Source organism: Mesoplodon mirus, assembly GCF_964341445.2.
Source record: "Mesoplodon mirus genome assembly, chromosome: 2".
Taxonomy (NCBI): domain Eukaryota; kingdom Metazoa; phylum Chordata; class Mammalia; order Artiodactyla; family Ziphiidae; genus Mesoplodon; species Mesoplodon mirus.
In genome coordinates, this window is record NC_138977.1 from 15096768 (window position 1) to 15123582 (window position 26815).

General features: G+C 36.3%; 1 protein-coding gene across 7 annotated transcripts in view; it reads right to left on the reverse strand.

Moving 5' to 3' along the window:
• The window catches only part of BANK1 (B cell scaffold protein with ankyrin repeats 1), a 322904-nt gene that overhangs the window by 20951 nt on the left and 275138 nt on the right, over positions 1-26815 (reverse strand). For 5 of the 7 annotated variants that reach the window (XM_082602768.1, XM_082602765.1, XM_082602767.1 and 2 more), the window contains exons 10-11: positions 24198-24506; positions 10300-10365 (exon numbers count right to left, since the gene is read on the reverse strand). In XM_082602768.1, coding sequence (XP_082458894.1) covers positions 10300-10365; positions 24198-24506 — 375 coding nt within the window. The remainder of the gene's footprint in view (positions 1-10299; positions 10366-24197; positions 24507-26815) is intronic. The other 2 variants (XM_082602766.1, XM_082602764.1) reach the window with 1 other exon arrangement.

Sequence of the window (26815 nt, forward strand, 5' to 3'; positions counted from 1 at the left end):
TCTCTTTATTTTCCTAAATAGTTGAGTTTGAAATAACTCAGTGACAAAACTTGTCCTGGGTTACCTTTTGAGTTAAAACTTAATACAAATATTCCTTAGTTATTGGTCTAGTAGTATTTAAAAAGTTCCTTTCATCACCTGACATAATTTTTTTAATAAGCTGACTTTGTTTTATTAACACACTCTATTATTTAGAGTAGTTTTAGGTTCATAGTCAAACTGAGTAGCAGGTACAGAGATCTCCTATATACCTCCAGTCCCACATATGAGTAGCCGCCCCCATTATCAACACCGCTCACCAGAGGGGTACATTTGTTACAGCTGATGAACTTACATTGACACATTATCACCTGACATAATTTTGTTAATTAGTATTTTTCTTTGAAAAGTCACATATATATATATTTTTTAAAATTTTATTGGAGTATAGTTGATTTACAATGTTGTGTTAGTTTCAGGTATACAGCTGAGTGATTCATTTATACATATACATAAATTCATTCTTTTTTGGGTTCTCTTCTCATATAGGTTATCACAGAATACTGAGTAAAGTTCCCTGTGCTCTACAGCAGGTCCTTGTTGGTTATCAATCATATATATTAGTGTGTGTATGTTAATCTTAAGCTCCTGATTTATCCCTCCCCCCACCACGTTTCCCCTTAAGTGGGACCATGTTTGTTTTTAATATCTGTAAGTCTGTTTCTGTTTTGTAAATAAGTTCATTTTTATCTTTTTTAAAATTAGGTTCCATGTATGAGTGATATCATGATGCTTGTCTTTCTCTGTCTGACTTACTTCATTTAGTATGACAACCTCTATGTCCATCTGTGTTGCTGCAAATGGTGTTATTTCATTCTTTTTTTATGGCTGAGTAATATTCCATTGTATATATGTACCACATCTTCCTTATCCATTCCACTGTTGATGGTCATTTAGGTTGCTTCCATACCTTGGCTATTGTAAATAGTGCTGCAGTGAACATTGGGGTACATGTATCTTTTCAATCTATGGTTTTCTCCGGATATATTCCCAGGAGTGGGATTGCTGGGTCTTATGGTAGTTCTATTTTTAGTTTTTTAAGGAACCTCCGTACTGTTCTCCATAGTAGCTGCACCAATTTACATTCCCACCAACAGTGTAGGAGGGTTCTCTTTTCTCCACACCCTCTCCAGCATTTATTATTTGTAGACTTTTTGATGAGAAAATCATATACTTTTATACACAAGGAAATCAAACAATTCCTCTGATTCTATATACTAACATCTTCTCATGACTGGTTTTCTTACTGGTGTATTCTCTTAGTTAGATTTGTCAGAGCATTTGCTAATTTATTTTTAAAAATAAGCTTTCAGATTTAGTTAAAATTTCCTGTGTTTTCACATCTGTGAGTTTTAAAAATTCTACCATTAATTTTTAACTTTTTACTGGATTTATTACATTGGTTTTATTCCATAATTTTTTTTACTAGTATCTAGTTCCTTTGTTTTCCTTTTCTTGTTTAATAACTAAAGATGTACAGCTATGATGTTGCCTCTGTTTATAGTTTGCTTGCTAAGCATTCAACTGTGTTTTAATTTTGTTTGCCTTCACAGGTTTTTAAGAATTTCTTCAGGTGTTTTTCATTTCTGTTATTAATTCTTTAAAAAGTATACTGAGATCTAGAAGTGGGTTGAATAGGTCATATTTTTATTGAGTTTTTAAAAAATCAGCAGATTATCAATTAAGGGTTTTGAAAAGTGTACAGTCTATTAAGTACAAACTTAACATTATCTTAATTTTTTATATACCCTATTTTATTGTTTTTGCATTTTTACTGTTTTAACAAAGGTTCAAGTATTTATAACCTCTTACTACTACTGTGGTTTTTGTCAGATTCTTTTATTCTACCACATTTTACTTAAATATTTTTAATGTTTTAATATTTGCCACATAAAAGAACATGGATGACGTGCTTTTATTTGGATTTTAGAATTTAAATAAATAAAATGATTTTTTTGGTCTAATACTTCTGCCTTGAATTCTATTTTTTCTAAAATTAAGATTGAAAACAACTCATTTATTTCTTTTTCTTTAAGCAACCATTAATGACCATAAATTTTCATTTTTTCTTTAGTATTTTTTTACAGTATATCTTCAAAAAGCAGGATATAGTTTGATTTTGTCTTTTATCCAAATTTGAATCTGCATCTTTTATAAAAGAATATATAATGTGGTATTTGGAACCAGGTAATCATGGGTACAAATCTCAGATCTGTCTCACCCCACCTTTGCAAGCTTCAGTTTGTCTATAAAATGAAGGTAAATAATACCATTAGTTAGAGGGTTGTTGCAAGGTTTAAAGGAATTAATATGTGTAACATGCTCGGTAATGTTCCAGTCTTGTGCAAAAGTCCAGGAAATTGTGGAGATGGTTGTTCTTACTATGATAACCTGGAAGAACAAGATAGTAGGAGATTCTAAACATGGGCTTCAGAGTCAAAAAGAATTAAACTGAAATTCCACCTCTACCACTTATTAGTTCTGTGACCTTGATTACAGATAACCAATCCATCTTAAAAAGGAAAATAATATCTACCTCATAAGAAAGCTGTGAGGACTTGATCTATGGTATATAAACGCTTCATACAGTGCCATTTGCCTTCAGTGACTGTGACTGCTCTTTGAGGATGTTTAACTGACACATGTATTTTCATAACTGCTGTTCTAATTATAACCTTATTTTGTATCTTTTTTTGCCTTTTTTTTTTAGTTTTTGTCTTGTGCTAGAAAGATTAGGTAGATAGATATAGTGTATATGTATTATATAATTATATAATATTAAGTGATTTAGAAGGTATATATTTTGTTTTAAAGTAATGATTACTTTTATAAATTTCAGATTTTTTACCTTATATTTTTTGATTAGTAAAGACTTGATAGGGCATTACTTTATTTTTAAATTATTTTCTAGTTCCTAGGCATTTTCATATTATTTGAGCACTGGACCTAGATTATTGCAATAAAATTATGATCTCTTGCATTGCATATTTTTATCACCAATATTTTACATTCAGATGTTTTATAAATAAATTTATAATAATTATTTAAATTTAATTCCATGTTTTATTGAATTCATTATTCAGCAAATTCTTTAATGCCATAACTTTAAAAAAATTTTTTGAAGTATAGTTGATTTATAATATCATGTAAGTTTCAGGTGTACAGCACAGTGATTTAGTTATATATGATATATATACATTCTTTTTGAGATTTTTTTCTCTTATAGGTTATTACATAATATTGAGTATGGTTCCCTGTGCTATACAGTAGGTCCTTGTTAGTTATCTATTTTATACCTAGTAGTGTGTATATGTTAATCCCAGCCTCCTAATTTATCCCTCCCCCACCCCCTTTTCCCCTGTGGTAACCGTAAGTTTGTTTTCTGTGTCTGCAAGTCTCTTTCTGTTGCTAAGTATCTCTCACTTATTTAGAAGATATTTGGGGGAATACTTTCATGATGACATAGAAATGCTATCTTTTCTAAAATCTTGGACATCCAAAAAATATATTGGTCTTCTTACACAAACACATTAGCTGACTAAATATAAGTTGCAACGTTTTCCCAATAAATCATGTAGTCCATTATCTCAAATTTTTGTTACATCATTTTCTAAATTGTAAAACTGATTTTGATTTTTTAAAAGAAAATCTAAGTTAACATATTTCCTCAATACTTTAGGGTTGTTTCTTCATCTTTATAACTAAAACGGTTTGCTAAGATGCTTTTAAATGTGGGTATATTTCCTTATTTTTTGCTAGATCACAGCGAGTCTATACAGTCTGCATATTCATTCCCCCACTCTTCTGTTCTCTGAAGCTTTGTTAAACTATGTCACTGATTGTATTTTCTAGCCTATTTTTAAAAACACCTATTTTTAAAAACACCTATTATACATGAGTTGGATTTCTGTTCTCCATGTCTTTTGACTGTTTTTAGTATTTCCATGTATTGGGAACAAACCCTTTTCCAATTATGTTGTCAACTTCAATAATTGATTTTACCCACTGTCACTCCTTTTTGTTATAACCAACGTGGATTTTAGTTTGCTATTGAAATTTTAATTTCCAAGTTAATTTTATTTTTGCCATATGTGCTCTAGTCACTTGATCCATTTTCTTCATGTCACATGTTTCACCTCATCCTGCCATCTCAGCTAAAATGTCTTTCATCTGTTTTGCTTCCATCTCAGCCTGACCTCGACCCCTGACTTTCTGTTGATGTTTCTTCTCTATGTTTTCAATTTGTTTATGAGTTTGCAGTTCTCTGAAATTTTCTTTTTTGGCTCCTGTATATTGTCAGTGGGTATCTAGCACTGATCCTGAAAGCTGAATGGTTTAGCTTAATTTAATAAATGAAAATTCAAGATAACTCATACTTCTTTACAGTTATTTTCTAAAAACAATTACACATCATTAGTTGGGATGTTCTTATTTTGTGTGTGTGTGTTGGGGGGGCACACTTGCATATTTCCCACTACCTCCATACTGATAGCTTGGTGCTTCTTGGGAAGATATATGACAACCTTACTCATTAAGGAAGTCATTTACAGAAGTATAATGATCTTGAGTCTTCATGATGAAATTCTCCTTCCTTTCCTTTGACATGGTTTTTGAAGTTCTCATATCATTTATTTGTTCTCTCCTTCAATCTTCTTAAAAGAGAACGCGTCTATAGAATGATGTTTGACAAGAGATTTGGTGATTGTTTATCCTTTGCTTCTATTCCTTGTGTTCAGATCAAATTTTGTTCTCTGCTCTAGGACTACAGAGGACTTTGGTGCAACTCATAACTCAAGATCCCAGGACTTAGCAGCTTTGTCTAGTGCAGCTTTGTCACAAATAGGTGGAACATGATTCTTTGGCACTATGTACCGACAGGTCTGCAAGCAACTAACTCCCTGAATAAACAGTAAGTTTTCTTGCCCATCCATCTTTCCTTCCCAGAGCTTTACTGCAGGGTCTCAGGTTGCTTTCTACTGGGAGAACTACTTTTTCTGCATGTGTATAGAAAGACCAGAGCTGGAGTGGACAGAACTTTAAAAAATTAGCATTTGTGGAGTAGAGTGATAGCTAGGGGTCAGCGGGTGGACTACTGATTTTATTTGCTTCAGTCCCCTTTTTTCAACCTTAGAGTTAATTGGAATTAGTCCCATATTCCAGCATTAGCTTTATTCCAGTCTTTGTTTCCACTATTATTAAGAATTCCATCTTTTTGATGCCTTTCCTTCACAGGCATTTCTGAGAGGCCACTGCTGGCTGTTGACACATCACCATTTTAGACAAGAGCTCAGCTATTACACAAGTTTTTCCAGGTATGACCTTAACAAAAACAGAAACCAGCCAAACAAAAAACTCCTATGAACATGACAAATGGAAATGTCAGTTATACTGAAAAGGAGAATTGAAGCCATTATTCTTTTATGGAGTACAAATAACTATATTTTGATAATTTTCCCTCTTTTCTTTTTAATATATCAATTACTGGCAAAAGTAGCCGGATGAAAATACCTCAGGGACAAGCATTCTCTTTTGCCCACATAAGGGTAACACCATCTGCATTTCTCCAGGTCTCCTACTTATAGAAAATTCTGTTATTTAACATTCATCACACTGCTGCAGCACTGGGAACTTACAGAGCTCATACAAGATATGTTCCCTGACTATATCTTTCCCAAGAGCATGCACACCCCCTGAAAAGACCAGCCGATAACAATTTTGCAGTCTGCACTGAGGAATTAGTGGGCAGAGACTATATCAGAGATTGCAAACTTGTAAACCTACAGGGGCCAGAAAGATGGAATTACTGAGCAGATAAGATTCAGTGCCTGCTTATTAAACACATCTGAATAGTCTTCATTATCAAAAATAATTATTTTCTCTTTTGTGTTTTTATTCACAGCATGATTCTCTTGATACGTCTTTTATTTTCCCAGTTCTAATAGAATTATGAGTTAAGACAAATGTGTCTCAAATGTAAGACAATATGGAAAGCATGATAACAAATGAAAATATCAAAAGTAATTTGTAGCAAATGATACAATAATACAATAAGGAGTGGCTGGAGATTTGAATTGTTACATGAGACATGGATTTAAGCATGGTTTAAACATGGCAAAAAACTGAAATTATATTGTGCACATTATTTTTGAAATATAACATATTTAGAGGCCAAATCTGACCACCATATGGCCTTTCAAACAGTTTCTTTTGGTTAGATTTTGTTTTTTGTGTGTTGGTTTGAGATTATTATTATTATAGCATATTATTATTCTCATGTGTTCTACTTGTAGTCCATGTCTAAGGTAGGACTTAGGCAACTAAATTCTAGAAGCTCCACAGATAACTCTTATGCTCATCTGGGATTGAGAGTCACTGGTATAGGCAGCTGGTTAGGGTGGACGTGCTCCTCCTACCTCCCACCTAACCCCACACCTCAAAAAAAATGGTTTGCCTTCCAAGCATGACAGCAACAACACGTGCTTGATGAGATGATTATTATTTCACTGTATGGCTGGGCATATCTGTGGCCATGAACCATGATCACACAGAGGCAGTTAAGAATGCTAAGAATGCTAAACATCATCAATTGCCATTCTTCACCTCTGAGGTGCCACTATGTTGATAAAATGGGGATGATTTCGGTGAAGATAGAAAAGGCCCCATGGCATAGCCTAAGAAAAAGATGTAACAGAGAAAAACAGGTCTGGGAGACGTGAGCAATCTTGACCCTAGACTGCTATATGATTTTGTGAGGCACGGAAAATTAACCATATATTTCCATGTCCTCAAAGCCCTTACTTTCCTCCAGCACCCTTTGACTTGATCATGTTCACCTAGTAGTCTTCTAATTACGAATTATATTTTATAAAAACTTTATTATTAATATTTGGCAAGGGTCTAATGAATACAAGCATTCTTGTCACTGGGAAGAAATCTTCCCCTAAAACAGATTTAATCCATTGGGATTGGGGGTTATAAATCAGTCCTCCACGAGCTTATTTAACAGGACTCAGACATCAAAACTCTAATTGATTCCAAACCCACTGACAAATTCAGTTCTCTGGTTTGCCACGTTGAAGAACCAACCCTTGACTGCTGTGTGAGGCTCAGTTTTGGGAAGTGGGTGGAGGTGTGGTTGCAGCACATTCTGGGGACAACACGCTGGCACTGATGTAAAGTTTTTCTAATTTTAAAAGCAACTTGGAAAAACTGATTTTAAAAATGTATTTTGATGGAAACTTTTATCTGTGATCCAAAGTCCTCAGCATTTTTCTTATATTTTTTCCAGGATGTGAAAATTGAGTTGAAGAAATCTGTTGAGTTTCCATGGAAATGGTGCCAATGAATTTTTTTCTGTTCCTCAGGAAAATTCCTTGACTTAGCAATAATGTAACTTCCTGGCAATCCCTTGGCAGTCTTCATCATAGGGCATCTGAAATGCCTATACTTTCAGTGGGAAAATAGTTGGCTCTCATAATCCCCTTTCCTTCCAGCATATAGTGAAATAATTGAATAATTTCTTTAACCTTTAGAGAACCTGTCCAGTCCCTTTAAAAAATCTTGACGCTGACAAACACTTCACAAAAGGGTCTTTTTGTTCTCTATCAAATAAAGAGATTATCGTTGGTGAAGCATGCACTGTTTTTCCTATTACACCATGAAATCCCAGGGTATTTGAAGAGTATTCATTAATTTAGGAATAAGTAGTTTTGATTGTCTATATGTCCCATGGTCTGGATGGTCATAAATATCTGAAAAGATTTAGAGAAAAATGGCTGGACAGAGGAAGTCCATTAGGTACTTAATTCTTTAATTTCAAAGCCTTCCCCATTATTATTTTTTGTGTGTGTGTGGTATGCGGGCCCCTCAGTGTTGTGGCCTCTCCCGTTGCGGAGCACAGGCTCTGGACATGCAGGCTCAGCGACCATGGCTCACGGGCCCAGCTGCTCCGCGGCATGTGGGATCTTCCTGGACTGGGGCACGAACCCGTGTCCCCTGCATCAGCAGGCGGACTCTCAACCACTGTGCCACCAGGGAAGCCCCCCACCCCATTATTCTTAATTATGTTTTTCTCATGCTAGATTCTGATTTCCCTGCAGACTGCAGTTAGCAGGAAGGTTTTTTCCCCCTAACATTTCATAGGATTTAATATCCCTCTACTCCTTGAAAACAGAACAATAATCTTTTCCATTCTGCTGAATTACTAATGTCCACAATTAAAGGAATCTAGGGGAACTGCTCTAAGGTGACTAATCAAAAATATCATCAATAATTGGATTGAAATATCTAGAGAGTGAAAAATTCACACAAAAATTTGATTAGAATTTTCAGTATTCTAGCCCCCAAGAATTAAAAAAATCTGGTCATCATTGATCTTGAGGAAGCAAATTAAGTAACAAGATATGGACAGATGTTAATCCAGTAAAATATTTTATAATTTAGGTTCTTGTTTCCTTTCACCATTCTCTCCCCCCCTTTTATTCTGAGTACAGAAGGGACTATTTTTTCTATACATATGGTAGAATACTAATAGGTTTCTTCTAGGCTTCAAAAACATTTAGCAGCCTTTTCTTATATTGCTCTCTGTGGGACAACCAGAGGATGACAGATCAGGCATTCTGAGGATCCCTTCATTACACTTGCTACTTGTCCCCTTCTTTCATCTCCTGTGGCCTTCTTCACATCCTCCTCCTAATTCTAACATAATCTAATTAAAATATAATAATTGAATACTTTGTTAAAAATGCTTTAGGGAAACTTTCTCCCAAAGAGCTCAAAGCGTCCCCTCTTTATTCTTTTCAAAGCTCTGTGAGGTATGTGGAAGAGTCCAGATAGGAATAATCTTCTCTACTTTAATTCTTCAATAACTGTTTGATCCTAATTGTACAATGCTCTCACGTGGAGTTCTGCATTTATTTCTTGAGAGAGCTAAAGGCTCAGTGGGAGGCTAATAGTATACTTAAAAAGATACATCTTTCCCTTCAAACTAAGAAATCACTAGAAATGAAAAATTGTCCCATAAGGAGAGTTTTTTTGCATACAAATTTATAAGTAGTCTATCCAAGTGATTTGTAGGAGACTGGAAGTTCAGGTCCATCATGTGCTGCATTCAAACACCACATACTTAATTGGAAGAATGATCTAAGTACAACCTCGCTGCCGTGAGAAATGCCACTTGAAGTGATGGGTGATGATCACTCATTTAAGGACACACCTTTGTTTGGAGGATGATCCATAGCATCCCAGGAGCAAGTCCATGAGGTTCCGTATTTAATAGGTCAGTGGGTGTCAGAAGTTGGCGCAATCAGCACTTTGCTATTTTCACGATGGCACACAAAGAGGCTATGGAAGTGGTCAGTGGCTGCTGGTGAAATAACTTCCCAGTTTTATTTTAATGTCTCTCTCAATGATTTATGAGTAACAATTTCAAGGTAATATTATTTTGGAGTGATGTTATTTCAAAAGTGGGTTGAGGTTAAAAGCATCTGTACATGCTCTTTGATTATCAGAGTCATCCAGTGTTACCTCCACCTCTGCCACCTTTTATGTTTTTCATTTCTGAACTTTAACCAAAGATTTACTATCAGAAAAACATCATAATAAATAACCTGCCAGAGTACCTCTTTTCAATAGGAACCAAGTGTGTCAGGAAAGACTGGAGGCAGCTGCCTCCTTATGGAGCAAGAGGAAAACATTCCTCCTGTGTGAGATGCCTCTGAGCTACAGTGTTCAGCTCTTTTCTGCATGACAAATAATTGTTCCAATAAATGGTGGGTCCATTACCTAAGGCAAGAGAATAGTGAGACAATCTTTGACTGGAGCTCAATGCAGAGCACAGAAAACCCATGCTGGTCCCCGTCATGGGGGCATCAATCATCTGCCCCTCCTACCAAGTTAGGTTCCAGAGGCTTCTCTCCAGAGGTCTCTGAGGCATGTTAGAGAACTTGTCTTACTTGATACTCCTGGAGCTCTGATAACAAACAGCATTATCAACATCACCACAAATATCCTAGTAAGGCCTTTGTTAAATTCTTGCCTTTGTTAATTAAAATAATTTGGCTTTGTTAATTAAAGTAATTTTCTTGCATTAATCTTACTATGCAAAAATTATATCTGGGTAAGACACTGACTGACTTAACAGTAAAATTAGCCAAGTACACAATTATTTACTTCTATAGCAGGAGACTTTACTCAGTATTCATAAGATTTCTTTAACTCTTACTTAGAGATTATTAAATAAACTGAAGTTCATGTTAGTACCTTGTTTCTTAGGGCCATGGAACTTGTCACCATCAGATTGTCTTCTGGCAGTCTTTTGTTGAAACACTGTAAAAAATAGAACACAGATTATCTATTGAACATAAACATAAAAAAGAACACACTGTGGAGGACTGTAGGAAATTAGAATGCAATACTTCATTTTCCTTAGTAACAATTCCTGAATTTGTATTATTTTTTGAGTAGGAGGATTACTAAATTTACAATTTTCTCATTTGTGCAGCTTATCAGTCATTTCAAAAAGCGTTTTCTTCACACAGAGTAGTATAATGCTGATGGAACGCCTCATTAAACTGTTTAAATCAAGATATGATTCCATTTTGATATCAGGTAAAGATAAAAGCTGCATTTTGTTAAAAGTGATAAATGCTAAAAATCACATGAAAAATTCCATTTGCACAGAAATTACTCATGCTGACTTTTTGGTGATAAGCAAGGATAAAGACTGTTGCTTCTTAAACAGATGAAAAGACTGCTGGATTCCCAGATGTAATAATAAAAAAGATACTTTATTCTTGCATCATCTAGCTCGACCTCAGACCTATTAAAGCAGCTTATTCGAATTACTTCGTTATCTGAGAAGTACTTTGTTCTCATTTATTATTTCTTACATGGAATTCTGTGAGACAAGTCAGCATTACCCCAGTCAGCAGATGAAAGATAAAATTGATTGTTTAATATTTATTGAGCACCCACAAAGTTCCGTATACCTTCTGGTATTTGTTAACGAGGAAGTCTATATAGCCTTTAGAGCTTGACTTTAGAGACTGAACATCCCAGACTTCCATTTATCTTTTATGGGTAGTCTAAACTATAGGGTTTGGGAACTGAAAGAGGCCTTGGAGATTTAGTCTGATGTCATATGTTTATAGATGAGAGAGGTGGAAATAACTAACATATAAAAGGGCTACGTAATTTTGCAGTGATAGTGGAGATGTTAGTGGAGATGTTGAGTTGGACCCTCAAGCCTTGCACTTCATACTATTGCTTTGGTTCTTCACAGCACTGCTGCTCTCCTCGTCCATAACTGAGGACGTACTGTACAACACGGGGAATATAGCCAATATTTTATAATAACTATAAATGGAGTCTAACTCAAAAATTGTGAATCACTATATTGTACTGTAATTTACAGAATATTGTATGTATCAACTGTAACTTACAGAATATTGTATATATCACCTATACTTCAACCAAAAAAATTACAAATCATATGAGGAGACAAACCACAATGAGACAAACCTAGCAAAACAGCATACCAAGAACTAGATGTAATAAAACAATCTGAAAGAAATTGTAAAGTAAGTATGCTCGTCAAAAGAAAAAAAAAAGATAAAGGAGCTATAGAGAGGGGGTTAAAAAAGAACTTTAGGGCATTTCCAACATGCTTGGGTCTCCTGTTCTTCCTAGCAGCTCCCCAGGTGTTCCTAGGACAATCTGGCTGAGGCACATCAGAGTGGGAGTGGGGATGGTGCTTCAGCACTCTGCCTGGGAGATGCACCCCAGCAGTTATTCTGGATCTTTGCCTTTGGTCTTAGTATTCTTTAAACCAATCTAATATCAAGGTCATATCTGTGATGAATCCAGATAGCATTTTTTTCAAATTTAAGAAAGTTCCCTAAGCCATATCAAATCAATAATTATTTATTAAGCACATATACTTTGCCAGCTGTTGTCAAGAAAAAGGGTACTCTGCTCTGTCCTTCAAACAGGAGAAGCGAAAATACTTTCAAAGTATGATGTGTTTAAGAGAAACTATACACATGAAATAACATTTTTGGTTGAAAACCAATTTTCTGCTTCAAGTTAGTATTTCGAAAACATGCTAAATATAACTTACTGGCAAGTTCTGGGTTTGTGGCTTACATTTTTTCTCAAATAAAATATACTGATGGATACATGGTATGTGAATATATTTTAGGATAATAAAAACATTTTTATAAGTGGTGCTTGACTTTTTTCATTGGCCAGTTCTGAAAGTCTTGAAAGAATAAAACACTTTTGAAATTTTAATAACATGCAGACACTCTGTGCTTTTTCGCCAGTATTGTTAAGATAGTAACTGAGACTGTCTCAGACAAAAAAGCTGTAATCTGGCATCATTAATGTGGGAAATAATCTGAATCCAAAGATAAATTCAGAAAATAAATTCTTCCAATAAAAAGTATATTATTTGATAAGTTTTAAGAACTCTGATAAATTTTGAAGCTATGGAGTACTAGAATTTTTTTTCCAGCTTTTTGGCATTCATTTGTTAAAAATCATTTTACACCTTATATTTTATTGAAATACATTTGTTGACAACAAATGTCCAGACTTTGTGAAATACAGTAAATGTTAAACAGGTAAACATGCTCAGTTTCTAGATTAAGAAGACAGCAGCATATTTATTTATTGTTGACATTTCAGCAGCGTTTGTAGCTAGAACAGCCTGGGATGGGGTGGAGGATTGGGGTGGGAGAGTAGGGGTACTCTGAGTAGAATGATGATGAAAGTGCTGATAACAGAACTCATTAAGAGCAGGATGGGCACTAAGTCATGCCCCATAGTACAAAAATCCTCTCTACCACAATCACCTCCCTTGAAATCCCCTCCTAACTCACCTCCAGCTCCACCCACTACAACTGTTATCCTCCTTTCACCTATAGACAAGCCTCATTTCCTTACATGAACTCAATTAGCATATTGCCAAACACACTGTTTCTCATTGTTATGAAAGTTGGGACGTGTTTTTGAATATAAATTAATCTTGGGAAGACACCTATATTAACTTGTTTCTTGAAGAAAGAGCTAGCCCATCCAAATGATCACCGATGCAAACATGCATACCAAGGACACATGCTCTATTAGCCTTAGGCAAAGAATACATAGATATAAAATTCCAGACTTTGTTAATCTTTCTTTTTACAGTGAATATTAGCTGAAACATTTAAATTGCTTCTACCAGCGAAATCTGCTCTAGAAAGCTTTATACATTTTATGTTTACTATCTCACCCACACAACGTTTATGAGAGGTAACTATAAAATCCATGATATAGGGAGAACCAAGCACTGGGTATGGATCATTCAGATTTATATATGGAAGGTATGTATTTTTATACAACAGGATTTTTGGTAAGATGAGATTCTGTTCTAAACATAGAGCAACTGAAAAACAACCTATATACTAGAATGCTAATCTGCTTGGCACAGTGGAAGGGGTATAGTTTTGTCTTAATGTTATCAACATTCATGGCATGGGAAAATGGCTTTCTCCTTCTGGGCCTTTATTTCCTTTGCCAGTAAAGTTAAGGCTTAGATGAGATGACCTCTAGTGTCTTACTCGGTTCTTATATTCCAAAACAATACCAGTTCTTTTTCCCCAAGTCATTCCAGGCCAAATGGCCTGGATAAATTCTCAAATGAACACGAATTTAAATAGAATGCTATGTTTTGAGGGGGAGATTCTTTTTACTGGGGGCTTAGACTAACAGGAACACTAGCAAGTTAAATCACAGACCAATGTTAGTTTTTCATAATATATGGAGACAGTCCTGTCCCTATGTGTTTGAATTCCTGGAGAATATTATTTTTGACCGCATTTTATTGCGTCAACGTTCAAATGATGCTATGAAGGCAATTATGAAACAACGTCAATTTTGATGACTCTGCCCTAGTGAAACCTTATTTTTCTCTTCCTACCTAAAATTGGAATTTGATGAGAAAGACTAATGAATGCATTATTAGTAGCTGTCACTACCTTTAAACATTAAAAGAGTCCATAAAGAAAAAATTTTTGAGGTTCACAATAATCTCAAACAATGCAAATGCCCCAAATATCACCCCCATTTATTTTAAATATTTGGTGGAATGACTTCTATAAAATTTTCTCTAGAAATGACACCGAATGGAAAAAAATGAGCATAGTATTAAATATTCAAAATGTTAAGCAAAGCAGAACTATCAGAAGAGCAGAAGAGGAGGAGAAGGTGAAATGTAACGAATTCACTTGCACTATTTGTCTTTCCAGGTTGCTTCTGCAAGAACGTTCTTCACGCCAACCTCATTAGTGGCCTAGTTCAAGCAAACAGATTCTTCCAGGGCTGCCCGTCTTTGAAAATCTGATCAAGCTTATTTGGAATTATTTTGTAAGTGGCTAAGCTAATGGAGAGTCTGTGTAATGCGTAGCCAAATGCGTTCATAAAGATATGCATTATAAACCACAAACCCCTTGATGCTCCATGCCCATTAGAAGTGTGAAGTGAAATGCTGTTTAGAGCTGCATACCTATCACTGATGATAATTCTTGAAACTAGGGATTTGACATAAAGTGAAATAGACAAGTCTGTATTGTGCTTCCGGTCCTCAGTATCGGGGGCAGCAGTATGTTTCTTAAACACGCAGCAAACGTTCATTAGTTTGCTAACTAGGTAGCTAAGTGCTGTGCTAGGTCCTAAGGATGCAAAGGTAAATAAAATGCGGTCCGTTTCCATACTGTCCTCCATTTTGGTGTATTATTTTAAGCAAAAGTCAAATGTGTCATTAGGGCCTACTCATGAGAGAGGACACAGATAAGAAACAATCAGAAGGGCAAGGGTCATAATGCAACCTCTGTAGCCTGACTCTTCCTACCTTGTTCCCCCAATTTGCACCCTGTGAATGGTAATTACAAAAAGGCCGAGCGAGGTAAAGGAAAGCAGTGTAAACAACCCCTTTGTCTAGCCAGTGAAGGCAGGGAACAGAATGTTCTAACCCTAAGAGTAGTCATACTGACTGATCAAATCCAAGCTCAGAGAAGAGATGTAGCCTCTTTGCAAATGGATCAAGATAGACCGAGCACTCCAGTCAGCTTAAAAGCACCATTTCATTCTGTTAGCAGTAGTTATGGGTTGCCAATTTCAACAAATTTATCAAACACAGGTCGCCACATTTGAATAGGCACGCTAGGGGTGTCATGGCCACAAACAGAAACAGTCACATTAGGCACATAACGTGAAGGTCTTTCAACTGAAAGTAGTTTACTGACTGCAGACATATAGTCAGGAGTTGTGGCTTCTTTCTGGGGAGTGGGAGGGGAGAGTCTACAAATGATCAGCCAGCGCACATGAGGTCATGGATGTGGTTACAGTGTACTCGGGAGATTGGTGGCGATGGGAAGTTGGAAAGTACATATCTGCAGGAAGGAAAATAGCATAGAAGTTCTAATGCAGTGGAAATATCAATGAATGCTTTGGTTTCCTAAGGAGAAAACATTAATTTTCTTTCCAGTTTGTAATGGAAACTTTAAGTCTGATAGACGTGTTCCCATAAAAATCCTCTCCCAAACCAGGAAATCTCACTCTAAATTACTTTTTCTACTTCTAAGGAACTGAATTTTCATTAGAGTAGAATACAAACTGTTTTTATTTGCCTATTTTTCCTTTTTGATGCAAATAAGAATATTTCTATTCTTGAAGTGTTTCTTATCCAGGAAGTTGGGACATTGAGAGAAAGAGAGCCATTGATTTATGGAATTCTGTGTAATCAGAGCTTGAGGCCATTGTCATGAGTTTATTAGCAAAGTCTCTACTCCACCACTGGGTAGGCAGGTCTTCCTTCATTTTGCTACCAGGCAGGCAACATGTATTGAACACCTACTGCTTCCAGAGCACTGGAGCAGGGGCTCGTTTCCTCCCATATGATTTCACGTGTGCTCACTGCTTGATTTTACTTCCTGAACACTTGTATTCAATAAAAAATGATATTAGTGTAGACATTCCTCCAGTAACATCCCTGGTAATTTTCCTTTTGTTTCAAAGAGAAGTGGTTTGGGTTGTTAGGAAGTCACTGCGATACTCTAGAAGCCACGATGAGTTCACCTTTTGGTTCATGCTTGGTGATTACCAAGAGTAATTTATCTGGCCTCTTTCTTTTCTCTTATATCAGGAAATATTGCTGTCCTAAGAAGTAACCAGTAGGATCTGGTCACGTTCACGTTGAACAAATATTAAATACTAGTTCTGCCAATAAGACTCAAACTACAAAAATGCAGATTGAAAATTTCAAAAGGACAGGGCTGCTTATTTGAGATTTTCTTGTTTCTTGAGGTGGACCTGTGGTGCTCTAAACTTCCCTCTCAGAATTGCTTTTGCTGTGTCCCATAGATTTTGGAACGTTGTGTTTTTATTTTCATTTCATTTTATTTTCTGACTTCCTCTTTGATTTCTTCACTGACCCTTTTTTTTTTTTTTTTTTTTTTAGTAGCATGTTGCTTAGTCTCCACATGTTTGTGTTTTCCCCATTTCTCCCCTGTAACTGATTTCTAGTTTCATACCGCTGTGGTTGGAAAAAATGCTTGATATAATTTCTATCCTCTTAAATTTGTTGAGACGTGTTTTGTGGCCTAGCATAGATGCCAGCAGTACTGTCTTAGCCATGACAATCAAAATGTCTCTTAACATTGCCAAATGTCTCCAAGTGTCTCCTGGGAGGCAAATCACCACCCGTTAACAACTGCTACTCTAGGCCAATTGGGCTTCTACTAAAAGACAGATTTAACAGAGACTCCAGGAGCATCGTATGTTAACGGGAAAAAGACCAGAATTCCCAATGTGAGCACAGGTCTGAACAACTGCTCCTTGTCAGAGCTGTGCCAGTACTCTATCAGGAAAAGGAGGTAGGCAGAGGATCATGGGGAAGGCAGGGACACTGGGCTTACAAATAGATGATAAATATGTCCTCTATCCTGAGACCACCTGTGATATATATACAAAGTCCTAAAGCTCATGGTTTGGACAAGGTCACCAGGCCAGAAAGTAGAACCTAGGGCATTTGATCTAAGGCTTACTTTAATCCACTTGACAGTATTTCTTCACTAATGAGGATAGAGGCCAATCCATCCTGCCTCATTTATGATGATATGGATTAATTTTCCTAAGAGATTCTACAAGGTTTTTTTTTTTCTGTTTGCATTTCCATTGCATTGTATGTGATCAATTTCAAGTACAAGTGAATTGCAAGTGGAAAATTTCTGAGAGCCACTGAGTTGTACTTGACATTTTGGGGTCCCAGTAGCTGAGTAGCTCTCAAAAAGGTCGTAGACAACTTTGTTGCCCTGTAAAATGCCAAGGGCAACTCAGTAGCAATTGAAAATTGAAAGGGAAATTATATTCTACCCCAAATCAGCAACATGGACTCTGAAGAACGATCTTGGTTTTATTAATTGTGTGAGGGGAAAATGGGAAATTGTCCTTTGATGTTGAAAAAATTTCCCAAATAGGCAGTCATCTCTTTGCATGATTTATGGATATAGTTTTACTACCCATCTATCTATATTATGAAAAGTGCTCATTTCTTTCTTTGATTTGTCTTAAATCAAGAATTTTGTCACTAAGAAGGACTGTGAATCCATGTTAATTCCTCTATATTCTTGAAGCTTAATGAACCTGATCCTTTCCAATATTATAGGGAGAAAAAGATGGAGAGAATATGATTTTTGAAAGCAGGCAGACTTCAAAAACTTTTTAAGAAAAATGAATTTTCCTTTTCACTGTTATTAATATAAAATTAGGTTTAGTATAACAAGAACGGAATAAAAAATCCAGAAACATATCTCTTAATAAAATGAACCATGGATTCAATTATGTATTAATAAGTTACATTTCTGGGGATAGGAGATGGTGGTGATGGTGGAAATAGAGATTCTCTCTGGTATGTTATGCTGTGTGAAAGCAGAATGCTTAGCTATAAGTGAATATCCTAGAACTTTGTCCCCTTAGGTACAGGATCCCCTCTTCATTAGGAGTACTTAGATGGTTTAAAAGAGGGGAGGGCTTCCCTGGTGGCGCAGTGGTTGAGAATCTGCCTGCCAATGGAGGGGACACGGGTTTGAGCCCTGGTCTGGGAAGATCCCACATGCCGCCGAGCAACTAGACCCGTGAGCCACAACTACTGAGCCTGCGCGTCTGGAGCCTGTGCTCCGCAACAAGAGAGGCCGCAACAGTGAGAGGCCCGCGCACCGCGATAAAGAGTGGCCCCCACTCGCCGCAACTAGAGAAAGCCCTCGCACAGAAACGAAGACCCAACACAGCCAAAAATAAAAAATACATAAATAAAAATTTTTTTAAAAAGGGAAATTTAGGAATTACTAGGTTGATATATTCTTCTGACCATCCTCTGTAGTGTTAGTGAAGTCTCCTACCCACATTGATGTAGTTCTTGTTACTTGTATCATTTATTCGTCCTTATATTCATTCAATTAATATTCGTCAAATATTCATGGTTTCTGCTATGAATTGAGCAATGAGCTTGGCACCAAAGATACAAAAACAGATGAGGTTTTGAAGGGCAAAAACAAATGGTTGGTCTCTTCTTTTATGGATCTGATGGGTTAGAAGGAAGAAATAAATATTAACTAATGACCCAGAAATAAATACATCAAGAAAGAAGATTTGTCCTACCATGTGTACAAATGTGGTAGCCAGATTGAGCTGGGTCGGGTCCAAATCACACATATTCCCCTTCCTAGTTTTATCATCATGGGCAAGACACTGAAACTCACTGAACTTCAGTTTCCGTATCTCTATTTTTTTTTTTTTTTGAGGTACGTGGGGCTCTCACTGTTGTGGCCTCTCCCGTTGCGGAGCACAGGCTCTGGACACGCAGGCTCAGCGGCCATGGCTCACAGGCCCAGCTGCTCCGTGGCATGTGGGATCTTCCCGGACCGGGGCACGAACCCGTGTCCCCTGCATTGGCAGGCAGACTCTCGTGACACTGTGCGACCAGGGAAGCCCCCGTATCTCTATTTTTAAATTATTTATTTATTGTATACCTTGCTTTTTAGGAAAAGTACCTCTTTTTTTTTTTTTCCAGCCACGCCGTGCAGCTTGTGGGATCTTTGCTTCCCAACCAGGGCCCTCGGCAGTGAAAGCACGGAGTCCTAACCACTGGACCACCAGGGAATTCCCTCTGTATCTCTAAAATGAGTCTATTAATGCCAACTATGCAGGATTATTTCATGAATTAGAAATTATCATGAAAGTTGCCTAATAATTATTATCATAAGGAGTAGACTAAGCCAACTTGTTCCTTTAGAGGAAAGGATATCCTGACCCCAATTCCATCTGTAATAGTTTCCTTAACTTCTAACTCTCCAGAATCCAGGAAGCACACACTTCTTCTAGAATTTAAAGTTAATCAAAGTCACCGTCTGGCCAGAAACTGAGGAGAGACAAAGTAGAATTGCTTTTAATTATTATCTATTGAGTGTATATCACATACCAAGTATTGTGCTGAGTAGTTGTTAATTTTATCTCCCTTAAAGATTACAGCAATCCTTAAAGTAGATGTTATTTCTATTCCCAACTTACAATGAGGAGTTTGCATCTCAGATATATGAAGTTATTTACTTAGGTAATATCAGTGAATCCGAATCCTCCTTGCAAAGCAGCATTGGGAAAACCCACTTTTCCTCCTGGGCCTTCTTTCCCGTGTGTCTCCTCTACTGTCACACTTCATTTCAGACGCTTCTGGTCATCAAACGTGAGCGGATTTTCCCCCGCCAAGCAGCCCTTCAACACTATTTGGATATCCTACAATTGAATTCAATTTCATTCAATTCTGAGACTATCTACCCAGAGGGAGTGTCAGATCCCACAGACTAAGAGCTCAGTCCCACAAGCCTGCTTCCTCTCTACTTCAGATGCCAATCCCAAGTGGTAGATTCCCAGGTTACCCACAATTTCTGTCTGATTTGGTTACAAATTGGACATTCTCACAACCCCCTCCTCAGGTTTAATTTGCTAGAGCAGCTCATAGGACTCAGGGAAACACTTATTTTAAAGAATATGATAAAGGATACAGATGAACAGCCAGATAAAGAGATGTATAGGGCAAGGTCTGGGAGTCCCCAGTACAGGTAAGTCTGTACCCATGGAGCTTGGGTGTGTCACCCTTCCTATGTGAACCTGTTTGTCAACCTGGAAGCTCCTGGAAACCCCTAATATATCAGGGTTTTATTGAGGTTTCCTCACATAGGCATGATTGATCATTAACTCCATTTTTAGTCCTTTGCCCTTCTCTAGAGAATAGGATTAGGGCTGAAGATTCCAAGCTTCTAATTACTGCTTGGACTTTCCCATACTAACCCCCCTCCAGGAGCCATCCAGGAGTCCACTGAGAGCCACCTCATTAGAAAAACACGCCTACCACCCAGGAAATTACAAGGGTTTCAGGAGCTCTGTGTCAGGAACTGAGGGTAGAAACCAATATATATATATATATACACTGCATTACATATATATATATATAGGTTTGGAATATATATATATATATATGTAATGAGTATATATATATGTGTCTGTATATCTATCTATATCCCATTATCTCACAAAAGCCAACATTATTGTCCTGTATCTCTCTGGTTTATTTGCCTAGTCACTTTGCTATAACTTTCTTGAGTTTCTGAAATAGTAAGTTGGGATTATGCATCCTGCATTCTTTTTCCATCCCCTACTCCACATCCTTCTCTTCTGGCTACTGTAACACACCCTGGATGTGCCAGCATTCTGCTACAACTTCTGTGCTCTGGCAAGAATTGGGGTAAATTAATGTTCTTCTAATTGAATGGATGGCTTTCTGGGAAATGGTGGATATTCTATTTAATAGATTTGCCTGAGCTAGGAAAAAAAAAAGGAAGCTGTGATGAAAGACATTTACCCTGTGAAATGCAAAGAACATCACAAAAGAATTGGCTGATGAGGTAATGTTTTCCTAATGTGAGCACAGAATGATCAACAATCAATAGCATAAAAGGAAGAAGCAAGCAAGTATATTCCAGTGAAAGAAAAGGAAGAAATAATGGAAAGGGACTTTGATGACCTCATTTACAGTTCAGTTTTTGCTACTAATCTGAAATATGGAGAAAATAACCATACATGCTTTTATATACTTAGGTGCAAAACAAAAACAAAAACAAAATCACAGAATGTAACACTGATTCCTGTCTGCATATAACACAAATGTTGTGAGAACAAATTAGATGTGTAATTGAATGAAAGATTTCTTGTAAATGTTGAAGGGTGTTGGGGCTTGGGATGAGATAAATAGCCTTTAAAAGTTCTTAGAAACTTAAGATTTCTAAGATTCTTTAAAGTTCCTGTGTGTGTGTGTGTGTGTGTGTGTAAAAATGACAAATTGTACCACTGTTATGTAGGGGATTTACATAATTAACACACAGAAAGACTTTGTCATTTGGTACTCAATAAATCTTTATGTAATTAATAAATATATGAATGAGGAGGAAAACCATCTCAATTCTCTTATTTAATATGGGGCTTGGTTGACAGTCTAAAGCAGTCATTGTCCCTAATTCCTTCTCTAATGAAATGAGGCAATCATCTATGATGGACAGTTTGTTCTTGGAGAAATTGAATAGAAGTAGTTCTGACCATGGCACACAAGGCACAGTGGGTGGAAGGAATTATACACTGAACTGAAAACAGGGAGAGCAGAACAAGTTAAATAGTGCACTCTGAGTGGTGAAACTTCCCAGTTTTTTCCCACACTCTGACATCAGTGTGCTGGCAACCAGGTATATAAATGTAGGCTATAGTTAGTTGGAATTTATTCTAGAAATATTGAAAAACGTAGAGAATAGATCTATCTAAACTAACACTTTGGGCTAATTCAATGAAAAAGCTGGTTACCTCCTTACCCTACAGTGCAGTCCACAAGTTAGCAAGTAGAGTTTCCATTCAGATTTTTGGTGCTTCATTCTTAAACATGAAAGCATCGCTAAGAATAGTCAGATATTTTATGGGGGTATCAAGCATTCCAGACGAAACAAACAAACAACAAGCAAAGATAATACAATATGAGAACTAAAGAAAAATAAAAATCGCAGAAATTTAAAAGCTCAAATCAAAGCAAAATGAAACAAAAGCCATGACAAAGGTATTGAACTTCATTGCCTGCACCACCACTAAAGAGAAAAGAATGATATAGAACAAGAACAAATGGAAAACAAGAATGCACTCATGGAAGATAAGAATATGACAGCTGATAGAAGGATGACAAGATAAAGAGGAAAAAGCAGAGAAACGCAACATGGGAGTCTATACTGTGGTCCTGAGAACTCCCTAGAGATTGAGATACAGAAGATGATGTACCTCTTCAAAAATTTCCAGAATATAACTAAATTCTTTTATTGAGTTATATATCTAACTTCCCTCTTCAAAATTATTTATTGGGATTTAGTAACCTTGTCAAAGAGCTAGTACAGTGGTCCCTTGGCATCTGCAAGGAAATGGTTCCAGGACCTCCCTCCCCCATACCAAAATCTGCAGATCCTCAAGTCTCTTTTCTAAAATGGTATAGTATTTGCCGATAACCTCTGCACATCCTCTCGTATACTTTAAGTCACTCTAGATTACGTATAATACTTAATGCAATGTAAATGCTATAAAAATAGTTGTAAATACAATATAAATGTTATGTAAGCAGTTGCCCTGGAGGCAGGTTTGCTTTGTGGTACTTTCTGGAATTTTCTTTTATTGAATATTTTCTATGTGCAGTTGGTTGAATCCTCAGATGTGGAATCCACGGATATGAAGGCCTGACTGTAATATCCTAGAGCCACTATCGTAGACAATCTGAGAAGTTTTAATTACAGCTTATTCCCTCCCTTAATAATCTAGATAATTGTTCCAGCTGACATTTTATTTTAGCTGAAACCTTTATTAATTTGTTATTGTTTCCTTTTTTATAATAGTGTCTTGAACATTATCAGCAGTAGATCACTGTTAAGTAGGTATCTAGTACATTGGTAAAAAACTTGCTACATTTTCTTATACAAACCTCTCAACACATACCGCTCAAACAATAGAATGGTTTCTTTTGAACATGTTAAGCACAGATGAGTAACTGTTCTCTTTTTGAGTGGATCTGTGGTATATATTTAAATACTCTGTTTGGGTACCCGGTTTAGGCTATTTGAATGTATAATATGTTGCCTCTCAGCTTTAGTTGTCACCCCAAAATTTGTTTCATTCCAAACATTTTGTTCAAAAATCTCTAATAAAGGGTCAAATTGTACTGTATATTTATTTGCATAGCTGTTGCCTAGAACTCCTCAAGGATGCAGACATTGTTTTATTCCACATTCTCAGTCTCTAGGATGGTACCTTAACCCCCAAAGACACTCAGTGCATGTGCCTGCGATACACTGATGAATCAAATTCATGTCTTAGACACTAGGGACTCATGGAGTGCACCAAACCAGAGAGTACAAGAGTGTTAGGAAAGAACAGCAAAGTCAGTATATCCTGCTGGGGTTACAGATATAAAAAAGCTCTAGGGATTTGCTATTTTTTATTTAGATTTAACTGAGATGAGAAAGGAGAATTGAAGTCTAAAATGAAGTAGAAATTCTATCATGGATGAAGTGAATCTTAATCATTGGGGTGAAGTGCAATTATCAGAGGAACTGGGGTTGCATATCTAAGCAACTAGTACTCAAAACTGTTTAGGTTTTTAAAGTTATCTTAAATGGAATGAGGGGCAAAAAGTAACGTACCTACCTTCTCTTCGTGTGTTGCACATTATTCACAGGTGTTGAGCTTCCCTCTTCCAGAATCATGGAAGAAGCATCAAACAGTGTTTCTCCACACATACTATGGTTTCATGCGCTTTGGATGGTTTGTCAAAATTATCCTCCTTAATCCACAATGACAGACCAGAGCCCTACATATTGTTCTGATTTTCTATATTCATCGTGTTTTTAAATTTAAAAATGGTCCAATACAGCCTACCTATGAGTCAAAAAGATGCTTTTCATCTTTGGGGCTTTAGATCCCACCCAAAAAGAGGCCGCCCCCCAAAAAACACACACACAAACAGTAACAGAAGCAACAAAACAAATTACCTTGTGCTATATAAGGTGTAGTTTCCTCTTTTGGAGGGATATTTGTGGGTCGTGGTGTGGGAGCAGGAGGTCTGTTCAGAATGAATGACCGACTTCCAAGTTTTTTCTTTGTACTCCTCTTGGCCAGTATCGTGTCATATTCCTTGTCATCAATCTCAGCAAAAGTGTACGGGTCTTCCTCCTCTTCCTGATCTTTCTCATCTTCTTTCTGTTCTTCTTCTCCTCTGGGTTCACCTCCTGTTTCATGTCTTGCACTGGAATCACACCAACTTTGACTTCTTTCCATTTGGCCTTCCAACGTTTTCCCTGCTTATGAAACATTTAGGTGGTGGTTACTCATACCTTAAGCATTATTGGTGTCCATCTGTCACTTGCTTGAACCACACCCCCAAACAATTTATATAATATCCTATAAATTCCCAAAAGAGAAAAGTGAACCATGTAATTTACTAACAGATCCTCCGGCAGTTTGTAACTGTTAATTTGTCAGAAAAAGTTTGTTAAAGACCTGGATTTCTTTGAAAATATATAAATAAGCATATAAATATTTTCCACATAGTTTATGAATGATTTAATATCGAAATCAAATTATAAAACTAAGCCTCAAATTCCAAATGCTTTGAAAGCTTGTGTTTTTCAAGCATAATGCTCTCAGGTTTTTTTTTTAAATTTGAAGTCATATTACCTTTTATAGGGATTAAACTGGGTATTTTGCCTAAAATTCAATTTCTCTGAAAATGACAGAGGGGAATAGCCAAAACCACCATTGTTTGGTTTCTTACACTACGTCTCACTCTGGCTCTCTTGATTTCTATAAGCCAACTTATACCTCATTCTTTGATAAAGGACACTGAAAGTAGGGTTCATGACATAAAAGATGGCATGGAAAATCAATGGCTTGAAGATTAATTCATATGAAAAGAACAGTCTTCCATGGTTTTTATATTCAATAAAATCTTTACATATTTTTATAGGAATGTATTAAAATATTCTAGCAGCAGTTTATTTAGAAGACAAAGATACTGTATACTGTGTCAATAAATAAGTTGAAGAGAATTTGGATGGCTCTCTCTGCCGGACCAATGAGAAATATTTTTTTAAATGTGCCCTTTTGACAAGTGTTTTGCTTGAAGTATTATTGAGAACAATAAAAATGGAAAGGATTTCAGTTATTGACTGAAAAATCATTAATTTTCTATGTTGTTCTGAGATTCATGCCCGTGAACTAAAGGAGAACTAGTCTCCCTTCTCTTTGGTGAGAATCTGACCAAAAACTTTAGTTTACTTAATGGATATTTTAGTGGAAAAACTTAGGAGATAGGGAGAAAGACAAGCTGTTAGAGCAGAATAAAAGGATATTATTATAAGAAGAGTCAGCAGTTGTTTTGGGTAGGCTTATGAGGAGAGACCAGAGGAGAGTCCAAGATCATCTCTCAACAGAGTCTTAGCTTGTTTCAGTTAGTTTAACGCAAGAAGTATGAACACCAACATGCCTGGCACTAACTTTAAAATCTCTACGACTTGCCTTTTCCCTTATGAATAATATGGTTTTGAGATTCTGACTTCATGATTTGTTTCACTGACAGCATCCCAGGTGAAACTAGATTAAGTGTGTGGGAAACACTTGCACATTGTTTCATTTTTAGTGGAATGTGTCAACTATCTTACTTTTATGAACTGATTTCCTGAGCTGTTAACTCTCTTTGTTCCTCCACCCACCTCCTTCCCCAACTCTTTCTAAAGTTGGGCTTGCACTAGAAATAATACATTTCACTTTTCATTTCCCAATGTATAAGATTGTACTTTTCATGTTGGAGTTGGACCTGAGTTTTCTCAACTCAGGTTGTACATTCATGAATAACGATTAAAAATATATCACTCCTGTAATTCCAATTTTTGAAATAATTGGGAAAGAATGTGTAAGAAAGATAAGAATCTCAAAATCCCAGGAAACTTGTTCATGGAATTATTTGACACATTCTAATTACAGGCCCTAGGGTCTTGGGTCTTAGTCAAAAGACCATTATAATGATTGTTGCCTTGAAAGTTTGTTGTGAAGATAAAAAGAGACTGGATGTCCTTTATAAACTGAAAAGTGTTCTATAATGTTCTATATTATTGTTTTCTCCAATGACTATGTCCATAAATCCATCATAAGGAATTTGATGCTTAGGGCACTGATGAGGTGGCCCCTCTTTTTCAGTTACTTGAGAGCACATGGAAGGTACTCTTAAAGAACAATTCCTGAAGGTATCACTAGCTAAAGTCAAAGAACCCAAACAAAGTCTCTGGCAAAAAATAAGTGGTAGCTTCCAGCTTACTTTCAAAGAACTTAATCAAAGAATTTTAAGAAAAAAGATTGGTATTTTACTTTCCATTTACTTCCAATATTAGCACCATGAAAAAAATGTATTAAAAGTAATGCTGAATTGAAAATGTAAAAATACAGTTTTTAAATAAAAGGAAGGGGTTTTTGTATTAATTTGCTTTTTATATTTGGTACTTTTCAGAAGATGTATTAGCCAACATTATACTTCTGGTCCTAGATATCTGGTGAAAATTACTCTCTGTGGAGTAATTTTAGACCTCCTAACCAACATACCATATGTGGAAACTGA